This window comes from Austrofundulus limnaeus, unplaced genomic scaffold (assembly GCF_001266775.1).
Source record: "Austrofundulus limnaeus strain Quisiro unplaced genomic scaffold, Austrofundulus_limnaeus-1.0 Scaffold78, whole genome shotgun sequence".
NCBI classification, from domain to species: domain Eukaryota; kingdom Metazoa; phylum Chordata; class Actinopteri; order Cyprinodontiformes; family Rivulidae; genus Austrofundulus; species Austrofundulus limnaeus.
The window spans coordinates 1,894,347-1,913,495 of NW_013952480.1; the positions used below are offsets into that span (position 1 = coordinate 1,894,347).

General features: G+C 41.9%; 1 protein-coding gene and 1 long non-coding RNA gene across 4 annotated transcripts; one reads left to right on the top strand and one right to left on the bottom strand.

The window, feature by feature from the left end:
- Positions 1 to 2,639: 2,639 nt before the first annotated feature.
- On the bottom strand, positions 2,640 to 18,800 carry col1a2 (collagen, type I, alpha 2). 2 transcript variants are annotated; one of them, XM_014011255.1, is made up of 50 exons: positions 18,617 to 18,800; positions 17,047 to 17,051; positions 15,989 to 16,024; positions 15,578 to 15,661; positions 15,020 to 15,076; positions 14,729 to 14,773; positions 14,577 to 14,630; positions 14,438 to 14,491; positions 14,297 to 14,350; positions 14,146 to 14,199; positions 13,693 to 13,746; positions 13,540 to 13,584; positions 13,307 to 13,405; positions 13,132 to 13,185; positions 12,791 to 12,889; positions 12,379 to 12,423; positions 11,837 to 11,935; positions 11,615 to 11,668; positions 11,417 to 11,524; positions 11,281 to 11,334; positions 11,096 to 11,194; positions 10,955 to 11,008; positions 10,746 to 10,844; positions 10,605 to 10,658; positions 10,457 to 10,510; positions 10,286 to 10,339; positions 10,047 to 10,100; positions 9,925 to 9,969; positions 9,714 to 9,812; positions 9,495 to 9,602; positions 9,359 to 9,412; positions 9,191 to 9,244; positions 8,508 to 8,561; positions 8,352 to 8,405; positions 8,123 to 8,230; positions 7,949 to 8,002; positions 7,688 to 7,741; positions 7,438 to 7,599; positions 7,213 to 7,320; positions 6,810 to 6,917; positions 6,320 to 6,373; positions 6,122 to 6,229; positions 5,971 to 6,024; positions 5,711 to 5,818; positions 5,516 to 5,569; positions 5,162 to 5,269; positions 4,802 to 5,045; positions 4,482 to 4,666; positions 4,150 to 4,392; positions 2,640 to 4,036 (listed from the first exon to the last, which is right to left on the bottom strand). In XM_014011255.1, the coding sequence occupies exons 1-50, from the start codon at positions 18,684 to 18,686 to the stop codon at positions 3,890 to 3,892; spliced, it is 4,059 nt and encodes a 1,352-aa protein (XP_013866709.1). In that variant the 5' UTR covers positions 18,687 to 18,800; the 3' UTR covers positions 2,640 to 3,889. The 2 variants fall into 2 exon arrangements, with proteins under 2 accessions (XP_013866709.1, XP_013866710.1); XM_014011256.1 differs by lacking the exon at positions 9,714 to 9,812.
- On the top strand, positions 16,044 to 18,468 carry LOC106519538 (uncharacterized). Of its 2 annotated transcripts, none has more exons than XR_001310456.1 (3): positions 16,044 to 16,992; positions 17,478 to 17,941; positions 18,202 to 18,468. It is a non-coding gene; the product is annotated as an uncharacterized LOC106519538 (long non-coding RNA). The 2 variants fall into 2 exon arrangements; XR_001310457.1 differs by having other exon boundaries at positions 17,478 to 17,936.
- Positions 18,801 to 19,149: the final 349 nt, after the last annotated feature.

Consider the following 19,149-nt stretch of genomic DNA (forward strand, 5'->3'; position numbering starts at 1 on the left):
GCTAAAAGAATCGACAAAATCCTACACACTGTGTCTTTAACTTCATCTTGTTCTAGGTTTGAGTTACAAACACAGTGGCTTAAGCAGGGAGGCCTAGATTTCTCTTTCCTAAGCCAGCTTTTCTGGAAAGACTCCAAGGTGTTCTCAGGCCATCCCAGACATGTTCTGGGTCTTCCCCCGCGGTCTCCTCTCAGATGGAGACGCCAGGAAAACATCCCGAGGCGTCCAGCAGGCACCCTTGCTAGATGTTTGAACCACCTCAGCCGCCTCCTCTTGATACTTTACGTCTCTCTTGGACAGCTAAACTTCTCATAAGGGAGTCCAGCTACACTGTGGAGAAAACTCACTTTGACCTATTGTCATCTGCAATCTCGTTCTTTCAGTCACCACATCACTGACATGAGACTGTCCATGGTCAAAGATAAAGACTTCACTACAATAGTTTGCACTTTTATTTGAGATTACGCACTTCCTCAAGGACACATTTTGCAAAGCTCATGGGGAGGATATGAAGAGAGTTTCAAGGATATAGCACACAATTGTGTAAATGTTTGTGTACATTCATTTTTTTTACTGAAACTGTTTGACTTAATATTTACCTATTTATGCATTACAACTTAATATCATAGTAACAGAATTCTAAAACGGCAAACAGTCCAAATGTTCTATTTTCGAATAAATAGGTCAAAATTAAAAATGTTATTTTTTTGTTTTCCGATTCATCGATCATCTACACAGATCTATGGGTTAATCTCATGCCCCATTTCTTCRTCATTTTTGATGATGACGGACAGTTTTACCAGTCTGGCAGGCAAAATGCCTCGTAAAAACTGAAATGGATCACAGCAATCGCACAATGAATGACCTGTTTAATCCAGAAAATCAGGCTTATTCAAATGTCTGTGTTTGTATTGTATCAGCGTTAAAGAAGCCATCTCAGGTCAACCTTGACTTCTTAGCTGTGACGAAATAGCATAACGATAACATTTTTGTGTTTGCTTTCAGTTTGTCTGGTTCTGCAGCTTTCTGTTTTCACGGCACATATTCTTACCTGTCAGGTCTCTGAACAACGTATCATGGCTGTTGTTCAGGCTCACTTTAAGAGTAGAAAAAGAAGTTGAATGTTCTCCAAAAAAACTAAAGAAGCTGGTCTTCTCAGTTCATAGATATTTGGAGATCTTTGTGAAAAGAAGAGTAGATGCTTCACTGTCACAAACATGATCCTTTCCCGACATCTACAAGACATGTACTGCCATCAAATTCAAAATCCCCATGTTTTTCATAAAAAAATGTATAACTGTTAGTTTAAATATTTGATATTTACTATGTTCTATTTTGAATAAAATAAGGGTTCATAAAATCATTGCATTCGTTTTTTTAACTTACATTTCACTCACCTTTTCATTTTATTTTTATTGGGGTTTTAAATTAGCACTTTTTTAGTTAAGAGTTTGAGGTTAATATTTAAAACTGTAATCAAATGTGTTCACTCTTAAAGGGGGATTTGTATGTAGGACCAAATAATYCAGTATAAAACAAGCAAACAGGAGGACATTGCTGCATTGTATTGATGCTCTGACTTAGAGTGGAGGATTTATTTATCAGGCCAAATAGTGCTTTTAACATGATTTAGTTTGCAAATTGGTTACTCCTGACCCCAACTTCCCAGGAAAACATTTAGTGTTTAAAGTTTAGTCATCATCCAAATGCAAAATAAATGTAAAAAAGGCTATAAYTCTGTGCTACATTGCCATTTGGTGGTTGTGTAGAATACTGCAGCCAGCTTGGACTCAAAAACTTCAGGTGGTCTGTATGTACTCTGTAAATACCAATATAACCTGTAATTTTCTCAGTAAACATTAGCACAAATTCCTACTGATGTAAATCATTGTCAGGAATAGCTAACATGCTCACTTATTRATTGTCATTGAGGCAACATTAAAACTTAACAATTGTTCTTGTTAATTGTTTCCACATAATTCAATACACAAATCKTAAATTATCCCAAAGGCTGCTGGTTTACATTTGAAGCGGTGGTACATGGGAGTTTTAAGCTGGTCCTTTTTTAGCATCTAGTTTGTCTGTAAACGGAAACAAATTGGTTATTTTTTATGTGCTTTTCTATAACAATGCTAAAGCTAACAATGTCGCAGTTTATGGAAGAATGCAATGGTTGCGGTTTCTTTTTAAAGTTGCTATAGGTTGCATTATCTTTCCACTGCAGCCCCCACCCCACCACCATTAATTTCCCACTCAAATGTAGGGCTTTTTTTTACTTTTAAACTTTCTAAGTCATCATTAGATATACATATTTAACTATTCCCTTTTAGAGACAACTGGATTTAAGATCTCAACTAAAGCTAATCCACTTTAGCTAACATAAAAATGTCATTCTTGCTGATCTGAAGCTAAAATTTGTTTAGTTGTTGAGTCATCCCCATGTGATAACAAATCCGTGGGCGACACGCACTTCTTCAAGGAATGATAAGCCTACATATATCAGTTTTAACTTAATTTAACCAACTTTGGTCCTTGACATTTTGGACAACACGAATAAATAAATGGAAATAGCAAGAATGCCTGGTTCCCATACCGATTGTAACGACCAAATTCATGCATCACTGTAGTTCAAGCCTTGATCCAAACCCAGAAGTTTTATTTGGATGCAAAAGCTGTTTTATGCAAGAAAAAAAAGCAACATGGGCGGTTGCATATTTACAAGAAACAATGCATGTTCGTAATAACACAATGACATGGAGAGTGTAAACAGAAACGTTCCATACATCAAAATTTGATGTGCCGACGAAAGGCAAGAAAAAGTTTCGGGGGAGGGTGAATCCTGATATGGTTGTGCTTCCACAATAGGAAAATTTTTAAGTCAATGCTGATACAAAAATCACCAGCCAAACGTAAAAACAAAACAAAAACAAATTAAAAAAAACAGTGACCCTCTGTCAATGATATTAAAACATAAAAGTCACTGCATGTGTAGTGGGGTTTGGAACACTGGACATGCTTTATTTCAGAACTTTTCACAATTTATTTAAACATCTCACATATACAAAATAGGTACAATAGACTTTGTGGTGTCATTGTTTGAGAGAAAGAAAGGCCGGCTAGAAACAATTGGGAACTGCTGTCAGTTTGAACACTGAGAGTGGGACTTAAAGGGTAAAAGAAGCCTGGACAGAAAAAAAAAACAGACGATGAACAAAATAAAAACAAAAAGAGAACAGACATGGGGGTTTTGAACATTCCACCTGCTTAAAGTGGGGGAGTATCAGCAGGATAAATGCAAGACTCCTCAAAGGTCAATACAAAGTAATACAGTAAAAAAGTGGTTTGCTCCACAGCTGCATTTTAGCACCATTGGTCTCTGCTTCAAGTAACTAAGCACCTTCCAAGCAGGACAAACCTTGAAGCTTTAGAAGTCTTAACATCTCGGTTGTGGACTTGGGTTTTGTCAATAGTATTTTCTTCGAGCGCAGCCATGAGGTAGTTCAAACCTTTTTTTTGTTGTTGTTTTTCTTGGAAATTGTGGTTTTAAACCTCTTCTTTGGAAGATATACAAAGACCACAAAGTGATGCGTACTTTCAGCTTTTTTATTACACTTCTTTTTATTTTTTACAAAAAAACGGTGTCATGATGTCCCACAACAAGGTGTTTTCCCGCGTCCCTCTGGGTGGCTGTATTAATTTGCATTGTGCACAAAATCTCCATTCAGTCCATTTAGTCCTCTCCGATAGTTGCCCATCTTAAGCAAGTGGATGCGTAGGGAGAAATCGGCATTCGGTAGAAAAAAAAAACAACACGAAAGGAAGGGCAGAGATGTTGGGTTTTTTTCTTGTTCTTTCTCTCTTTTTTGGTGTTAATTTATCATGAGTCTATTTATTTGAAACAGACTGGGCCAATGTCCAAACCGAACTCCTGATCAGCTCCACCAATGTCCAAAGGTGCAATGTCGAGGATGGGCAGGCGAGTTGGTTTATTTGTTCTGTACTCAATCACTGTCTTGCTCCATTCACCAGTGTGTGTCTGTGAGTTCAAAAAGGTAAAAACACATGTCAGAATAGTGTCTTATGAATCCATTTTGTTCTAACAATGCAGGACACAATACAACAAATCAAGAAAGACAAAAATCGACTCACCGTGCAGCCATCCTCCAGCACAGAGAAGGTGAAGCGGCTGTTGCCCTCGGCCCTGAGCTCCACGTCYTTGGAGCCCTGGAGCACCACAGCCTTCTTCAGGTTGCCGCTCTCACCATCCATGTAGGCAATGCTGTTCTTGCAGTGGTAGGTGATGTTCTGGCTGGCCTGGTTGGAAAGCAGGCGCATGAAAGCCAGCTGTGTGGCCATGCTCTGTGGGCTGAGGGTCTCGTCGTTGTAGGTAAACTGCAAAAAGACAAAAAAAGAAAGATAAGTCAGTGTTTGAATGAAGACAAAATCAGATGTCAAAACGAGTGAWATGGCCGGCCTCGCACCTCGGTACCACCGTTGATGGTCTCTCCGAACCACACGTGCTTCTTGGTCTCTGTGCTTCTGTACCAGTTCTTCTGTGCYATGCTCTCGGGGTGGGCGTAGATGCAGGTCTCACGGGTAGTAAAGTCGCAGAAGACCTTGATGGCATCATTGATACATCCCTGGTTGGGGTCAATCCAGTAGAATCCTGAGAAGCAGGAAGTCAAGAAAATCAGGCTTATCTTTTTGTTCTGGGTCGAGAAAACCAAAAAACATGCAGTGAAAAGACAACTAAACCATACTAGCTGTCACTCAAGCAACTATTAGATGAAGTCAAGCTTACCACTGCTCCAGTCGGGGTGGCTGAGTTTGATGTCACGGCAGGTACGTGCAGGGTTCTTCCTGGATCCCTCAGGAGTGAGCAGGTTGTCGATCTGAGTGTTGAGTGACTTGATGGTGGCATCAACTTCATAGTCCTTAGCTCTCAGAGCAGGCTGATCGGCTCTGTACTCATCGTATCCAGAGACATCATATCCACCACCTGATGGGCCGGGAGGTCCAGGTGGACCGGGAGGTCCAGCAGGACCCTAAGATGGATAAGACAGTGGATTGATATGCAGCAAACAGTAACAAGTGGATATCCAGAAGGAGACACGAGACTAAAAATGTTAAGTAGATAATGTGGATGTAAATTTGTGCTTACCACTGGTCCAGAGTATCCTGGAGGTCCACGAGCACCAGGAGATCCCATAGATCCATGGCCACCAGCTCTACCATCCTTACCAGGGGGTCCATTGGGTCCAGCAGGTCCCTGAAAAAGGAGAAATATGTTACACACACTTGGCAACTCAAAAAGATAGTCCTCAAAATTCCATCATGTTTGTAATTGGTGCTTTTGAAATGGTTTTCACAAATTGTCTTCATCCTGAACCTCACTATCCATCMAATACTGCATGATAAGGACTTGCTAACATGCAAACATTTCGGCTAACTTCRCAGTACAGTGCAGGTTTGTGTAGAGCACAGAGCTGAAAAATTGATTCAGGAGTTTACTCACTCTGGGTCCAGCATGTCCAACTGCTCCAGCAGATCCGGTGTCTCCAGGAGGTCCCTGGAAGACAAGAAGAACCCACCAATAAGTGAAGTGAAGTGTCACGGCAACAGTAAGAGCTTCTCTCTCTGCTGCAGGTCCAAAGCATATTACGATGATGGCAGATGTGGCTAAATTTGTTGGTTATGTGCAGCCACTTACAGAKGGTCCAGGCATTCCCTGGAGACCAGGATGTCCACGCAGACCCTTCATGCCTCTATCTCCCCTGTCTCCAGCAACTCCCTTCTCACCACGGGGTCCAGCAGGTCCCTACAACAACCAGACCACACAGGTGAGACCATCGTGTTGATAAARCTCATGCCGAGATGAAAATACAATATTATGAGACATCCTGAATGTAGAGTTGGTATTCTTAAACCATAGAACACTGTAGTCTGTTGGACATTTATTTTTGTACTTACAGGGGCACCTCTAGCTCCAGCAGGTCCAGCGGGTCCAGTGGGTCCTGATGGGCCCTAGAGGGCAAAAAAGAAAGTCAAGAACAAAAACGTGAGTGCAGCAGCTGGATAAATGTTGATGATGAGAATTGAAATTTGGAAAAACAATAATTACAGGCTCTCCACGGTTTCCAGGTCTGCCAGCAGCTCCAGTGGGTCCAGCAGGTCCAGGGGCACCTCCAACTCCAGCGGAACCAGCTGATCCAGGCTCACCACGGTCTCCCTAAACAGTAAATAAAAAGAGGTTATAACACGGGTTTATGTGGATGTCTTTGGCAAWGAAAAAGCTTTAAAATGTACGTGAGGACATTACCTTGAATCCAGGYATGCCAGGACGGCCAGGGGGTCCATCATTACCAGGGCTGCCCTGTTTGGGACAAAAATTACCAGAAATTTCAGAAAAATACCYGAAATTATATACAGTATAAAAAAGCTTTGGTACATATTTATGTCATATTTTTCTCACACATTAAATGCATTTAAAAATGTAATTGTATTTGGTTGCAATAGTGTAGAAAAATAGAAATAAATTAAAGTTGAAGTCCAAAATATTGATTATTAATTACATGTAATCCTGTTCTGCTTTGTAAATACCTCCCATGTTAAAAGAGAAAAAAATCTTGCCATGCAGTTTTTGGCATTAATTCCATGTTTTGGGACATATTGTATGGGGMTATAATTAAATAGAATTTGAATGATGAAGAATGGTGTGAATATTTAACACKGTTGTCTCCAGGCTTTTCTACACTGATTATTTTTTTTGTCCCATGCAGCTTTTAAAGGTCATCATGTCAAATCTTTACCTCACGTCCAGCCTCTCCCTGAGGTCCGGTCATACCAGGCATGCCAATGTTGCCAGCGGGGCCACGTGCTCCAGCGGGACCAGGGGGTCCAACTCTACCGGGCTCTCCCTGTAATTAAAACAAAAGCCATTAGATCAAAAACAAATGAAAGAGTTTTTACCGCCATCTGCAGTTTTTCAGGTGAGCGTTGAATAAAAGGGTGTGACCAAGCATGTTGATGAAGATGGATGCAGCAGAAACAGTAGAGGAAATGCGATCCAGGCTATGATTTTTGTTTCTTTTTGAACGTTTATGTTTGAACTCCATCAAAATTCACCGTTCATTCTTTGTTGAGTCATCACTTTGAGATAAGAGTTTAAGTGAAGAGTCTCAGTGGTCCAACAAAGTAATATTWTACACTTACCACAGCACCAGCACCACCAGGAGCACCACGATCTCCTCTAGCACCAGGCAGGCCAATGAATCCCTGAAGTCCAAGAGGGCCAGAGGTTCCAGGAGCACCAGGAGGTCCCTGAAGACACAAACAAATCTCATCATTTTGTGATCMTTGTTATGAGTGTGCACGTTTGTTAAATACAAAATGAACAARTCTCTAAATTTCAGTGCTGGGTAGTCTGAAAGGACGTACAGCGGGGCCAGGCTCGCCAGAAGGTCCCTTCTCTCCAGCTGGACCAGCTGGTCCAACCAATCCCTGCTCTCCAGAAGGACCAGCGGGACCAGGATCACCACGGAGACCACGGGGTCCATCTTTGCCAGCGGGACCAGTGAAGCCAGGAGGTCCAACAATACCCTGAGGTGGGGAAAGCAGGGTAGATGTTTAATGTTAAGTTCTCAGGTCTGTTTTTTAAGAATATTTGCAAATGTAAATGAATACTCACAGCAGGGCCAGGAGCACCAACTCTGCCAGCAGCACCAGGCAAACCAGTAGCACCCTGACCGAAAACACACASAGCTAAATTTAAGATAAAAATCCTGAGAGTTGTGACAAAAAAAACCTGCAGTTTCTTTAAAAACTATCAAAGCCAAAAGGCTAAAGATAAAACTAAAAAACTAATGAGCAAAAACATCAAAGGCTAGTCTGCAGTGTTAACAGAACAGGGGCAGGGTGTTCAAATGTGACTTTATGGGAGCATACTCACAGCGGGACCAGTCTCTCCACGGGCACCAGGGGGTCCAGCGGGGCCAGAGGGACCCTAGATATCAGGAAGAGTAAGATTTTTAATACGTCGTCCCATTTAAATGTTCTCAACGCAAAGCTTTTGTTTATGATTTGACGTGAGCAAGCACAAGTAGAAAAGTGTGAGTTTGCTTACAGCAGGTCCAGACTGTCCAGCGGGACCAGAAGGACCACTGGGGCCAGCTTCTCCCTTTCCTCCAGCAGGTCCACGCTCTCCTCTTGCTCCGGGCTGACCATCACTACCCTGTGGGCGGAGGAAGCAGGATTTAATAAATACCAGGTCAAATGTGTATTTGATTGGTAATGGATCTAAATATTCATAATAATCTGAATATTTTGTTTTAGATCATTAGCGATGGGCTTACAGGGGGACCAGCAAATCCAGGGCCACCAGCAGGTCCAACCTCTCCACGCTCTCCCTGTAAACAAGAAGCAAGTCTTCAGAACAGCTGTGCAAACCAGTTCAAAACAGCTCTACACTTTGATATTTATTAATAATCAGTTCAACAGCAGGTTCTTACAGGGGGTCCACGAGGTCCGGCAGGGCCAGCAGGTCCAAAGGATCCACTCTCACCCTGAATAAGAAATACGTTAGTAAGAATTTACTATATTTCATCTGTGGGATAATATGTTTGCATACACCAACAAGAGAAAGCAAATACAATTATTCCATCTGAGTTAAAATATATAAGATAATATAAATTATAATTAAATTACTTTTTTCCTTTCTTATTAGAGAGGTCTTTGCTGCTGGTGTTTGTTGTTCAGAAAGGATTTTAATTGTATTACAATTTTTTTAAATGCATTTAGTCATAAGTTGCAATTTATAAAAGAGCCTCTAGATGGCAGCATAGAGCCTTTTGTTTCAGACAATACCCTTGAGGTATTGTTTTGTCTGACAATATCTTTTGTTACAGCAAAGAGTTATAGATTTGAAGATGYCATCCAGATTCGTAGAAAAAAAACATAACAAACAAACAAACAAAAACAGCAGTTTCCATTTCCATTTCCGCTTTAATCGCTGCAARATCAGCTGCAGCTAACTGTTGTAGCTCAGTTGTATTGAGTCAGTCTTAAATAGTTTTGACAGAGTTTATCCATAGATCATGTCAAACATATTCATGTTTGTTTGGAAAATCTCACATTTGAGTCATTTTGGTGTTTTTGGTGATAGTTACTRATAGCAAATAAGGAAATAACTGACCTTATCTCCATTGGCTCCGGTGGGTCCAGGAGGACCAGGAGGTCCAGGGAGACCCTAGTAAAAGAGAGGAGAGAGAGATGAGACCAAGGCTCAAGATAAAACACAAAGTCGTGACATGAATCAATTTYTCTTTTATGTCACGCGTCTAAAAACAGACAGATTACTTACACGAGATCCGTCTCTTCCGGGGTTTCCATCAGGGCCTCTGTGTCCAGCCTCTCCCTGTAGGAGGAGGTACAATAGGTTGTGAGACAGGGAAAGTGWGAAACAATTCGTGCTTTGGCGGATATTTATTTATAGTTACCTTCTCTCCCTTGGGTCCTGGGGTACCAGCAGCTCCACGCTCACCGGGCATGCCAGCAGCTCCCTGATGTCCAGCAGCTCCAGCAGCTCCAGCAGCACCAGGCTCTCCCTGGAAACACAGAAGAACAACTTCGTTTCCATTTCTTTGCTAAGAGAATGTTTCCTCTTTCATCTTCCTTTTTTCTGTTTGCAATCATCCACAGCAGTCCCYTCGTCTTACCTTGCCACCATCAGGTCCAGCGGTTCCAGCGGGTCCACGAGGTCCCATTGGTCCCTGAGCTCCAGTAGCTCCAGCGACACCTGGGTTACCACGCTCTCCCTGAAGGCATCACACATGTATGTGTTTATTATGTGCTTGTAATCAGAAAATCTACTGGGTTTATGAAGATCCATGTGGTCTGTGAAACAAAGGGTTGAACAGGTGAGCTCACCTTGCCACCAGCAGGTCCYGAAGCTCCCTGCTCTCCTGGGATACCCTACAGAAACACACCCGCTTGGTTAGACCTGCTGTACTCTAAATGATGTGAAACCAAARGTGTGTTTGTTTGCTTACTCTCTCTCCGGGTTTGCCACCCTCACCAGCAGGTCCAGCGGGTCCAGGCAGACCCTAAAAGTAGCAAAATAATCAATGGTGTGAACAGGAAGGAAACTGAAAAAATGTATAATAATAGAAATCGGAATCTAAGTATAAAAACTTTTCAAAAGCTCATAAGTTTTTAAAGCAGCAGGATGTTCTAGCTTTGTTCTTTGTAAAAATGTTTAATTATATGAAAACAGGTGACTGAACCAAACCTGGAAGCCAGGAGCTCCTGCAAGACCCGGCTCTCCCTTCTCACCAGGACCGCCCTATTTCAGCAAAGAGATAAGAGATGCCTTTTAAAAACAGTTTAATGATGCTGAAAATATATTGAAAATGCTTATTTTAGCATAAACATGTCAGCTCATGAACTTAAAGACACTTACAGCAAGTCCCATGGGGCCAGTAGCTCCATTGTTGCCGTCAGGTCCAGGGGGTCCCTAATCACCGTAAAAAGAGCACAATACAGTTCAACATCTGACGACTTCAGGGYAATATATTTATCCTTCTGTATGTTGTTGTTTATTGACGTACTCTCAGTCCAGTGGGGCCAGTAGATCCCTTCTCTCCAGGCTTACCAGGCTCTCCCTGAAATACACAAAATAAGAGTTGAAAAGGACAGAAAATGTGTGCTCAGAATGCTCATTTTTAATATCTCGATTTATGTCTACTGACGGAGGGTCCTTTGGGTCCAGGGAAACCAATGTTTCCAGGCTGGCCTCTTGGGCCGGTGGGGCCAGGTGGTCCAGAGCGGCCATCTTGTCCAGCAGGACCCTGGAGCGGGAAGCAAAACAAAAAATTGGGTCACCTGTTTTCACCGGAAAGGACGTCGTTAAAAAACATTACATTATTAAACCAGCAGAAAATAAAATACAAATACTCACAGCTGGTCCCTCTTTTCCTGGGGGTCCAGAGCTTCCAGGGCTACCTGGGAGACCCTGTAGGAGACACACACACACATTAGAATATCCAGTAAACAATCAAATCTAGCAACGCTAAGGTGGAGAACTTAACAGAAGACTTACCCTGAGACCAGCTGGGCCAGGCTCACCAGCACGACCAGCATCTCCAGGGGGTCCACGAGGTCCGGCGGCACCAGTGGAGCCACGAGCACCGGGCATACCCTTTGCGAGGGGAAGCAGCAGCGTGTTAGGAACAGAATTTTCACTTTGTGTTAAAACGCTGCCCGGTTTTTGGATGTGATACTCACAATGGGACCGGTACGTCCGTCAGCACCAGGCAGACCACGGCTTCCAGGAGCACCCTAAAGGAGACACACGGGAGTGAGGAGCTGACTCCTCMAATGTGGCTCTGGATCTAAAACAGACGGACGGTGATGTACTCACTCTGGCTCCACGGACGCCAGCAGGRCCATTAGCACCAATCTCACCAGTGGGTCCTCTCTTTCCCTCCTCACCCTGACTTCCAGGGACTCCCTGAGGACCAGCGTTACCCTGAGGAAGACCACAGAGAAGATGGGTGTCACCATATGTAAACATTGTTTTTGTTTTTAATTACTTTAATAAATTAAATTTCAAACTTACAGGCTCTCCCTTGGGACCAGTGTCTCCCTTGATACCCTGAGGGCCAGGATCTCCCTAAAACACAAACAAAAACTTTATAAAAAAAAACATAAACAAATAAATAAACCTCATGTATAACTTTTGTACTTTGAGGCCACTCCAGACCAATTGAGTTTTCTCATAAGCATTTTTTTGCCACTCTGCATGTTTAGATTCAGCTTTTATGTGTTTCGTGTCACTCACAGAAAGGCCTCTTGGTCCAGTGGCGCCCTGAGGTCCCTGAGGTCCAGGTCCTCCTCTTGGTCCGGGGAAACCAGGACCTCCAGCAGCACCAGGGGCTCCCTAAACAAGAGGCACGGACAAGTCAGCTTGAAGGTTTTTTTGAATCTTCGGGCCTTATTTTTGGTAAAATAATAATGATTAAATTAACCTGAATCCCAGCAAAAATTATACAAATAATTAAAAAACTGTTTGATTAAGCAGATTTTGTTGGTGTATTTGTTTTGTTAGCTTAGCAAAAGTTGGTCCTGAAGACACCAAGTGATGCAACAATAACTGCACAGGTAGTTTGGATATTCAGGCAGGTGTTTATGTGTCTGGAGTTTGTTGGTCCATCATATCAGGTGTGCAAAGGAATTAATGGTAGTAATAACACTTTTTAGGTCCCTAAAACAAATGTAGGCTGTGTTTTTCTGCAAGGATGTCACTGAAGGAGGGATCATGTTGTCTAAATGTTTTCATGGCTGACTCAAAGRGACGTCCACATCAAGTGTGATATTACGTACAGCAGCTCCCTTGGCTCCGTTCAGGCCGTTAGCACCAGGGTTACCCTGTGAAGAGAAGACGAGAGATTAGAAGGTCTCACCATGTAAGATTTAAACATGCACCTCAACAAAAACAATCATTTAAAGGTTTAGATCCTAAAAAAGGCATYAAAGTTCAAATATTACAACAAAAACATATGCTAAGTAAATAAGGTCATTACATTTTTAAACTTTTGCTTTAAATACAGTGTAGATGTTTTAAAAAGAACCATTCAAAACAGGAAAGGTTAAAAGGAAAATCAGTGAGATAGTATTTTTTGTTTGCTGTTTTCGAATACATTTTTTAAAAAGTAAGACTTAATCAAGGACCAAAAATCAGCTCAAGGATTAATAAGGCAAGAAGTGAGGGGTGAATATATTTTTGTATACTTACAGAAGGACCAACTGGGCCAACAGCACCATTGGGTCCAGGCTCTCCTCTTGCTCCCTGAGGTCCAGATGGGCCAGTAGGTCCAGCGGGTCCAATTTCTCCCTGAAAATCAGAAGAACACCCACAGTTAAACAGTGTTTCAGGATTACCTGCTGGGTACATGTGTTAGAGAAATAACAGCCTCTAGAATCATTGGAGCTTGAATTATTTCTATATAAATATATAAAAATACCAACAAGCTTTTCCTTCAGAAGACAAACCAACTGGTTGAAGATTATTACTATCAATGGCTTTCCGTGACCTTAAGTTTAAACATTTTTTAGAAAAAGGGACTTGACACCCACCTTGGGGCCGGGACCACCAGGGAAGCCAGGGGGACCGGCAGAACCCAGAGGACCCTGTAGGAAGAACAAACATGGCTGTCAGGATGCGTACAGGTGAAGCATAACGTCTCATGCGATGACAAACAGGTGCGTCTCATTACAAAACCAACTAAGTTTTTTATTTCTTTTTACTCACAGCGGGTCCAGCAGGTCCAACATTGCCATCAGCACCACGAGCACCAGCAGAACCAGCAGGGCCGGSACGACCTCTCTCACCAGGCTGACCACGCTGTCCCTGTGGACAAAACACGCCATCCGGTCACTGGTTGGTTTTATTTATGCACTAAATGCACGCTAGCTGATTATTGTTGGGAGTACTTATAGAYTTGTAAGGATTTGTGCAGAAAACACGAATCATCAAAAACTTACAGCCAGTCCAGGACTTCCAGATGCTCCAGATGCACCAGGCTCGCCCTAATGGAAAGGTTAGAGATGTCAAGAATCAGCAGAGATTAATAAAGGAGGCTGGGAAACCATTTTTCAGACATGTTTGATGATGATGTCATAAAGGGGTTGCCTTACTTTGGGTCCAGCACCACCAGGTTCTCCTTTACGTCCATCCAGACCAGTGTAACCCTYAAACACAGAGACGAGTGAGGATGCTGGGAAATGAGAGTTGGAGTTTTGTAGAGTAGAAGGAAAAGAGGTATTTATTTATTTGACTGCATTAATTAAAATCTATAAATKTAGTTTCTCCATGCTTTATGAGTGGAGAAACATTAAAAAGGTAATTAAGACCCATTAAAAGGGATTTTTTTTCTTCTTTAGTGCATTTTTACAGAAGCTTTAAGCACAAGTTTCTATGGAAGGCATTTTCAACATCACACATGGCCAGATGCCTCTTTCCACTAATTTGAAACAAACTAAAGGAATATTAAACTTAAAAGTAGAAACTTGCATTGGTCCATGCTCTGTTTTAATCTAGTGAGACTCAAAGGAACGATCAAGAGTGGGAAAAAACAAAAACAAACTTACTCTGTGTCCCTTCATTCCTGGAAGTCCTGGGGTTCCGGGGAATCCGCGAGCACCCTGCAATAAAATGATATTAATAATAAAAGTTAGACATGTGCTGCACTTGTAGTCAACTTTTCTTGTGTTTTGTGTTGTTGGGAAAAAGATCTCTGACCTGGGGGCCGACGGCACCTCTGTCACCGGGTTTGCCTGGCCTGCCGTTGTTACCCTGCGAGTGAACAAGAAACACAGCTATCACAATGTCTCCAAAAACATAAAGAAAAAGAGGAAATAAAGCGGACAAACACAAACGTACATCATCTCCAGCTTTGCCGGGAGGTCCAGGGGGGCCACGAGGTCCAGCAGAACCCTGGAAAAGAAGAACGAAACTTTAGTGAAGTGAATCAAGTTTTTTTTTTCCCGTGTTTGATAATTTGGAAAAACTGAATACTTACAGCCTGACCAGGCTCTCCAGGCTCACCAGCGTGTCCTGTATGTCCTTGAGGTCCCTATTAAACAAGAGCAGGTGCAGATTGAAGTTACAGTGAATKAAAGTTTGAATGAAATCTGCATGTAGGGTTAGATTGTAGGAGGTTTTTGGACTTACAGGGGGTCCAGGAGGTCCAGGGGGGCCTCTGGGTCCCATCAAACCCTAATAAGGAGAAAGAAGATTAAAATAATAATAATAATAATAACTTCCAACTCAAGTTGACCTAAAAGTTTTTTTTATTCTGTTTTTGTTCTGAGCGTTAATGACACATATAGAATTTCTCATGCACTTCAATCAGGTGCAGAATCGCTTGCAAAGATTTTAAATAATCCTAAACTGGTAAAATAAAATAAAATAAAATAAAATAAAATAAAATAAAACAAAAAGTAGCATCATTTGTGTCCTCACCATGGGTCCAGGGCCGGGATCGGGGCCCTTAACACCATCATACTGAGCAGCATAGTTCTGTTGAACAGATAAAATGAGTTAATTTTACACAATACACACGTTCACACTAATAACTTTTAGATGAAATCTTGAGTTTTAAACACGAAAAAATATACAGCTAAATGTCTGCAAAGCTCTAATAATAATGTCATTTCAAAAAAGTTATTTTATACTATGTAAAAAAAAATCACATTTGTGTCACACTAAAGTAAATTTAGGTGGAGCGCTGTGAAGAATTAAAGCTAATTCCTAATTAAACGAGTCACCAGTAACCAAATGCTGGGTCATTTATATGTTAAAGAGTCTTTGAGTTCAAAAGGGTAAAGGTCAAAAAGTTAGAACAGATATGAGTTCCTGTCAGACCCAACAGAAAKCCAAACAGGTCAGATTGATCCAGGCCTTCTGCTTTATTTTGCACAGATTGTCACCATCAGAAATACATTTTCTGAGCCAATTTTCAAGAAACCCTTCCAGTGAACAATGCCTGATTAAGAGAAATAAATAAAAAAGCAGACTTACTCCGCCGAGTCCAGGGGGACCAGGTGGGCCAGGAAGGCCAGGGCGTCCGGGTTTGCCGTCTCTTCCATTTGGGCCTTGAGGACCCTGGAAAACAGATAATAAAACTGTATGAAGGACCTTTGTGGAGCAAAAAGACTATTTTAATATATTTTAATACTCATATTATTATTATTATTAGCAAAAAACAGCAAATATGCCTAAAAAGAAAGATAATGGTGGTAAGCTTTAAACACGTATCATTTTCATAAAGATTCAGAGTAACTACACAGGTGGTAAACAAAGGGGTGTGGCCTAATGAGGTTAATAGGTCAGACGACAACAGCACACTTGTGGCTAAAATACCACATTTCATTAAATCTTGTATTTTATAGAAGCGCTGGTTTTAATCAAAGGCAGCAGAGTTCAGCTTACCCTGTCACCTCGAGGTCCTTTGTCTCCTCTGGGCCCCTGCAGCAGAGAAAGCAACGAGTCAGCAACAACCCGACAAATCAATCTGTTGCTTTAACTTTGATCGTTTTTCTGTTTGGCAAAGCAAGGCCGTTGTTCCTAATCAAAGCTTTACCCTAATCTATAAATCATTTTCCAACTGTTTGGGCTTTTTTTTTTTAGAAATGAAGCAACGGGCTAACAAACATAGCAAGGTGTGCGTAAAGTTGCTTGTATCTTTTCTAACCAAACCTGTGTGTTTTTAAGCTAAAGTTTAGACACTCAATAAGATCCAGCTTATAGGTTCATCGAACGCCTTGAGTAGAAAAGATTTACTTTATGTTTTCATGCCGTGTGAGGAAGAACAAAACAAATGTCTRAATTCTGTGTGCAGATGTTTTGTCRAATGATTTTAAAGGATGTTTTTGTCAAAACATTCACCAAATAGCTGGAAGATGATAAAAGTTACAGCAATAAGAAAATGGAACTCCATGATGCTTAACTTCCTGACATGTCGCTGAAGCTCCAAACTTTATTCTGAGCAATCTCAATTTCAAGCACAGAAATGGGCTTTTATTTTGTAAGGACTTTTATCCAATCCTGGCCTTGACTCACTGATTTGAGATCAGCCGTTTTGTTGTTCTGTCTAAATCGAGGAGGAGAGGGTCAACCCCAAACTGATCCAAGGCCAGCTGCCACAGGCACGAACCTCTCTGCTGTCCTCAGAAAGGACCCTTTGTGCCTGGCTCTGGGGGTGCCTCCACACTCAGGTTTTAACTTTCACTGACTCCATCTTCAGCCAATAGGACCTTCACCTGTCTGTGGCCAGGAAGAGGGGGAAAACTACACACGAAACAACCCAGTTTCTGAGGCGAAAAAAAAGGCTCGCTTGGGTTTGAGATTGCTCAGAGTGGCCTGCAGCAGCTGCTAAACTCCATCCTGGGACGTTTCACAAAGTGAGGAAGACTAAAAAGATGCATCTTGACAAGGTAAAGCTGTCTTTAAGGTATATTGTTTTGATGGTAGCATGCATGTGTACTAACCGATACTGCCGTTGTGGAGACGACGACGACGATGATGATGATGATGATGATGATGATGATGAGGGAGAGGCAGGGCAGGAAGAAAAAAAGGAGTATTTTGTTAGAACATTTTTAAAAACTACAAATCAAAACCTGAAAAAGAAGCAAAGTCATTTCCATTTATTTGTACTCTTTTTTATGCCTTATTTTGTTTCTGCTTGACAACAAAAGCTCATGACAGCACACACACTGGGACTCCATCTGTTTATGTGGGAAGTTAAAAGCATTGTTTGTGCCAATTTAAAAAAACGGGGGAGCTTTTTGTGTGCTCTGAAGTCTTTGTCCTTCACCTGATCCAATACAAGWTGGGATTGATTGTGTTTTTCACAGCCTGAAAATGAAAACACGTGAGGCCCTCCCAACTAAAACACTTCTCCTGCTCTTTGCATCAGCTTACAAKCTGCTTGCTGCCTAACAAGTTCCAGCACAGCTTCGACAAGAGCCGGAGGCCACGTCTACAAACCCCTGAATAATCACTGCAACCTCTCTGAGACCGTGTTCACCAGGACCTCAGAGCTGCAGCATTCCAAATATTAAAGCTCCGCAGCTGCTAACAGGTCTGAACAGCACTTTTATGCCCCGGAGGAATAGTTTCCCCGCCACTCCAAACAAGAWGAGAAGTCGCTCCTTTCTAAAGACAKCTGGTCCTAATATCAAACTGTTTGCAGTTTTGTTCCCAAAACTGGTTGTTTGTGTCAGAACTTGTCTCTTTAAGTTGCAGGTGGACCTCAGCTCCCCCTCTGGAGGACTGTGGACCAGCTGGACACCAAGCTGAGACCTCTCCATGAACTCTGAAAGGTTGTGTCCAAGTCTGTCCACAAGGGGGCACACTTGGGGGCATTCAAATTCACGTGAGGTGACATTTCTATTTTTTTTTTATAATTACCTATTTAACATGCTAACCTAAACATAAATTCTGAATGATATATTTAAATATATATTTTTTCTCTCAGAATAATTTTCATTTGTAAAATTGTAATTGTAAACAAATATTAAGAAGTTTTATTGTAAATTAAATGTTAAAATCAACATTTTTGTTCTGATCTAAGCTATATGTTGAACAGATTCAGTTGATCGAATTGGTGCCAATTAGTTGTTTCCTCTCTTGACCACCAGGGGGAGACATTGCAGCTCCACTCGTCAGACCCTTCAACATCTGGATGGAACAATGTGTACAACGCCCCACTAAGTTTTTCTTTCTTTTTAACCCTATTACTAAAAGAAAAGTCAAATATAGTCTGTTTTAATAGCTCAACATGCATTTTAAGTTGTGAAGAAATACTTTAGGCCTACATCAAACTGTTTTTCTCTAAGGAAAACCCTTTTTATTTCCCTATAATTATTTTATCCTTGGGAGGAAAAACAAGAAAAAAGAAAAAAAAACTGAAGAATCCTTTGCTCAGTCCGTTGAATTTTGTCTTCTGGGTTGGCCATCATTGTAAGTCCCAAAACAAAAGCCAAGGCGAAAAGATCCTCAAGCAGTGGAAATATCCATCAGAGAGGGGGAAAAAGAGCAGACAATCAAACTTACATTGACATGATGCTAGGTATGAAGTTACTGCAAGCAGCAACAGAATCCGGATATCCACAAAGCTGAGCATGTCTAAATAGACATGCAGACTCCTTGTGCCGCTGAGCCCCTGTGTTTAAACCACCTTCAAGCAGGCATACAGTTGTGGTGACGCGAGTAACTCCAAACTTAGCAGAAACCTGCTGCCGTGATGCTAGAATAATAAAGTCCCATCAGGCCTATATATACGGGGCAGGAGGGTCCCTGGTCTGCGTGTCAGAAGTCAGCCCCTCGGCCAATGAGCGCGCAGAAACCAGATCTGACTCCCATCCCTTTTTTGCAGCTCGGAGGCAGTCATGTGGGCCGCGCGCATCTCCCCTGCCTTCTTTCCACCAGCAACCAGTTTGGCACCGCCGCGGCCATGATGACGAGTGCAACGTTTTAATTAGATCCATTCTTTTTGAGGACGTGGACAGCGTCGACGTTTATAAGAGAGATGAAGGCCTACTTCTGGTCCCTACTCGCGGACTGTCGGGAGCGAGGCGCGGATCCGC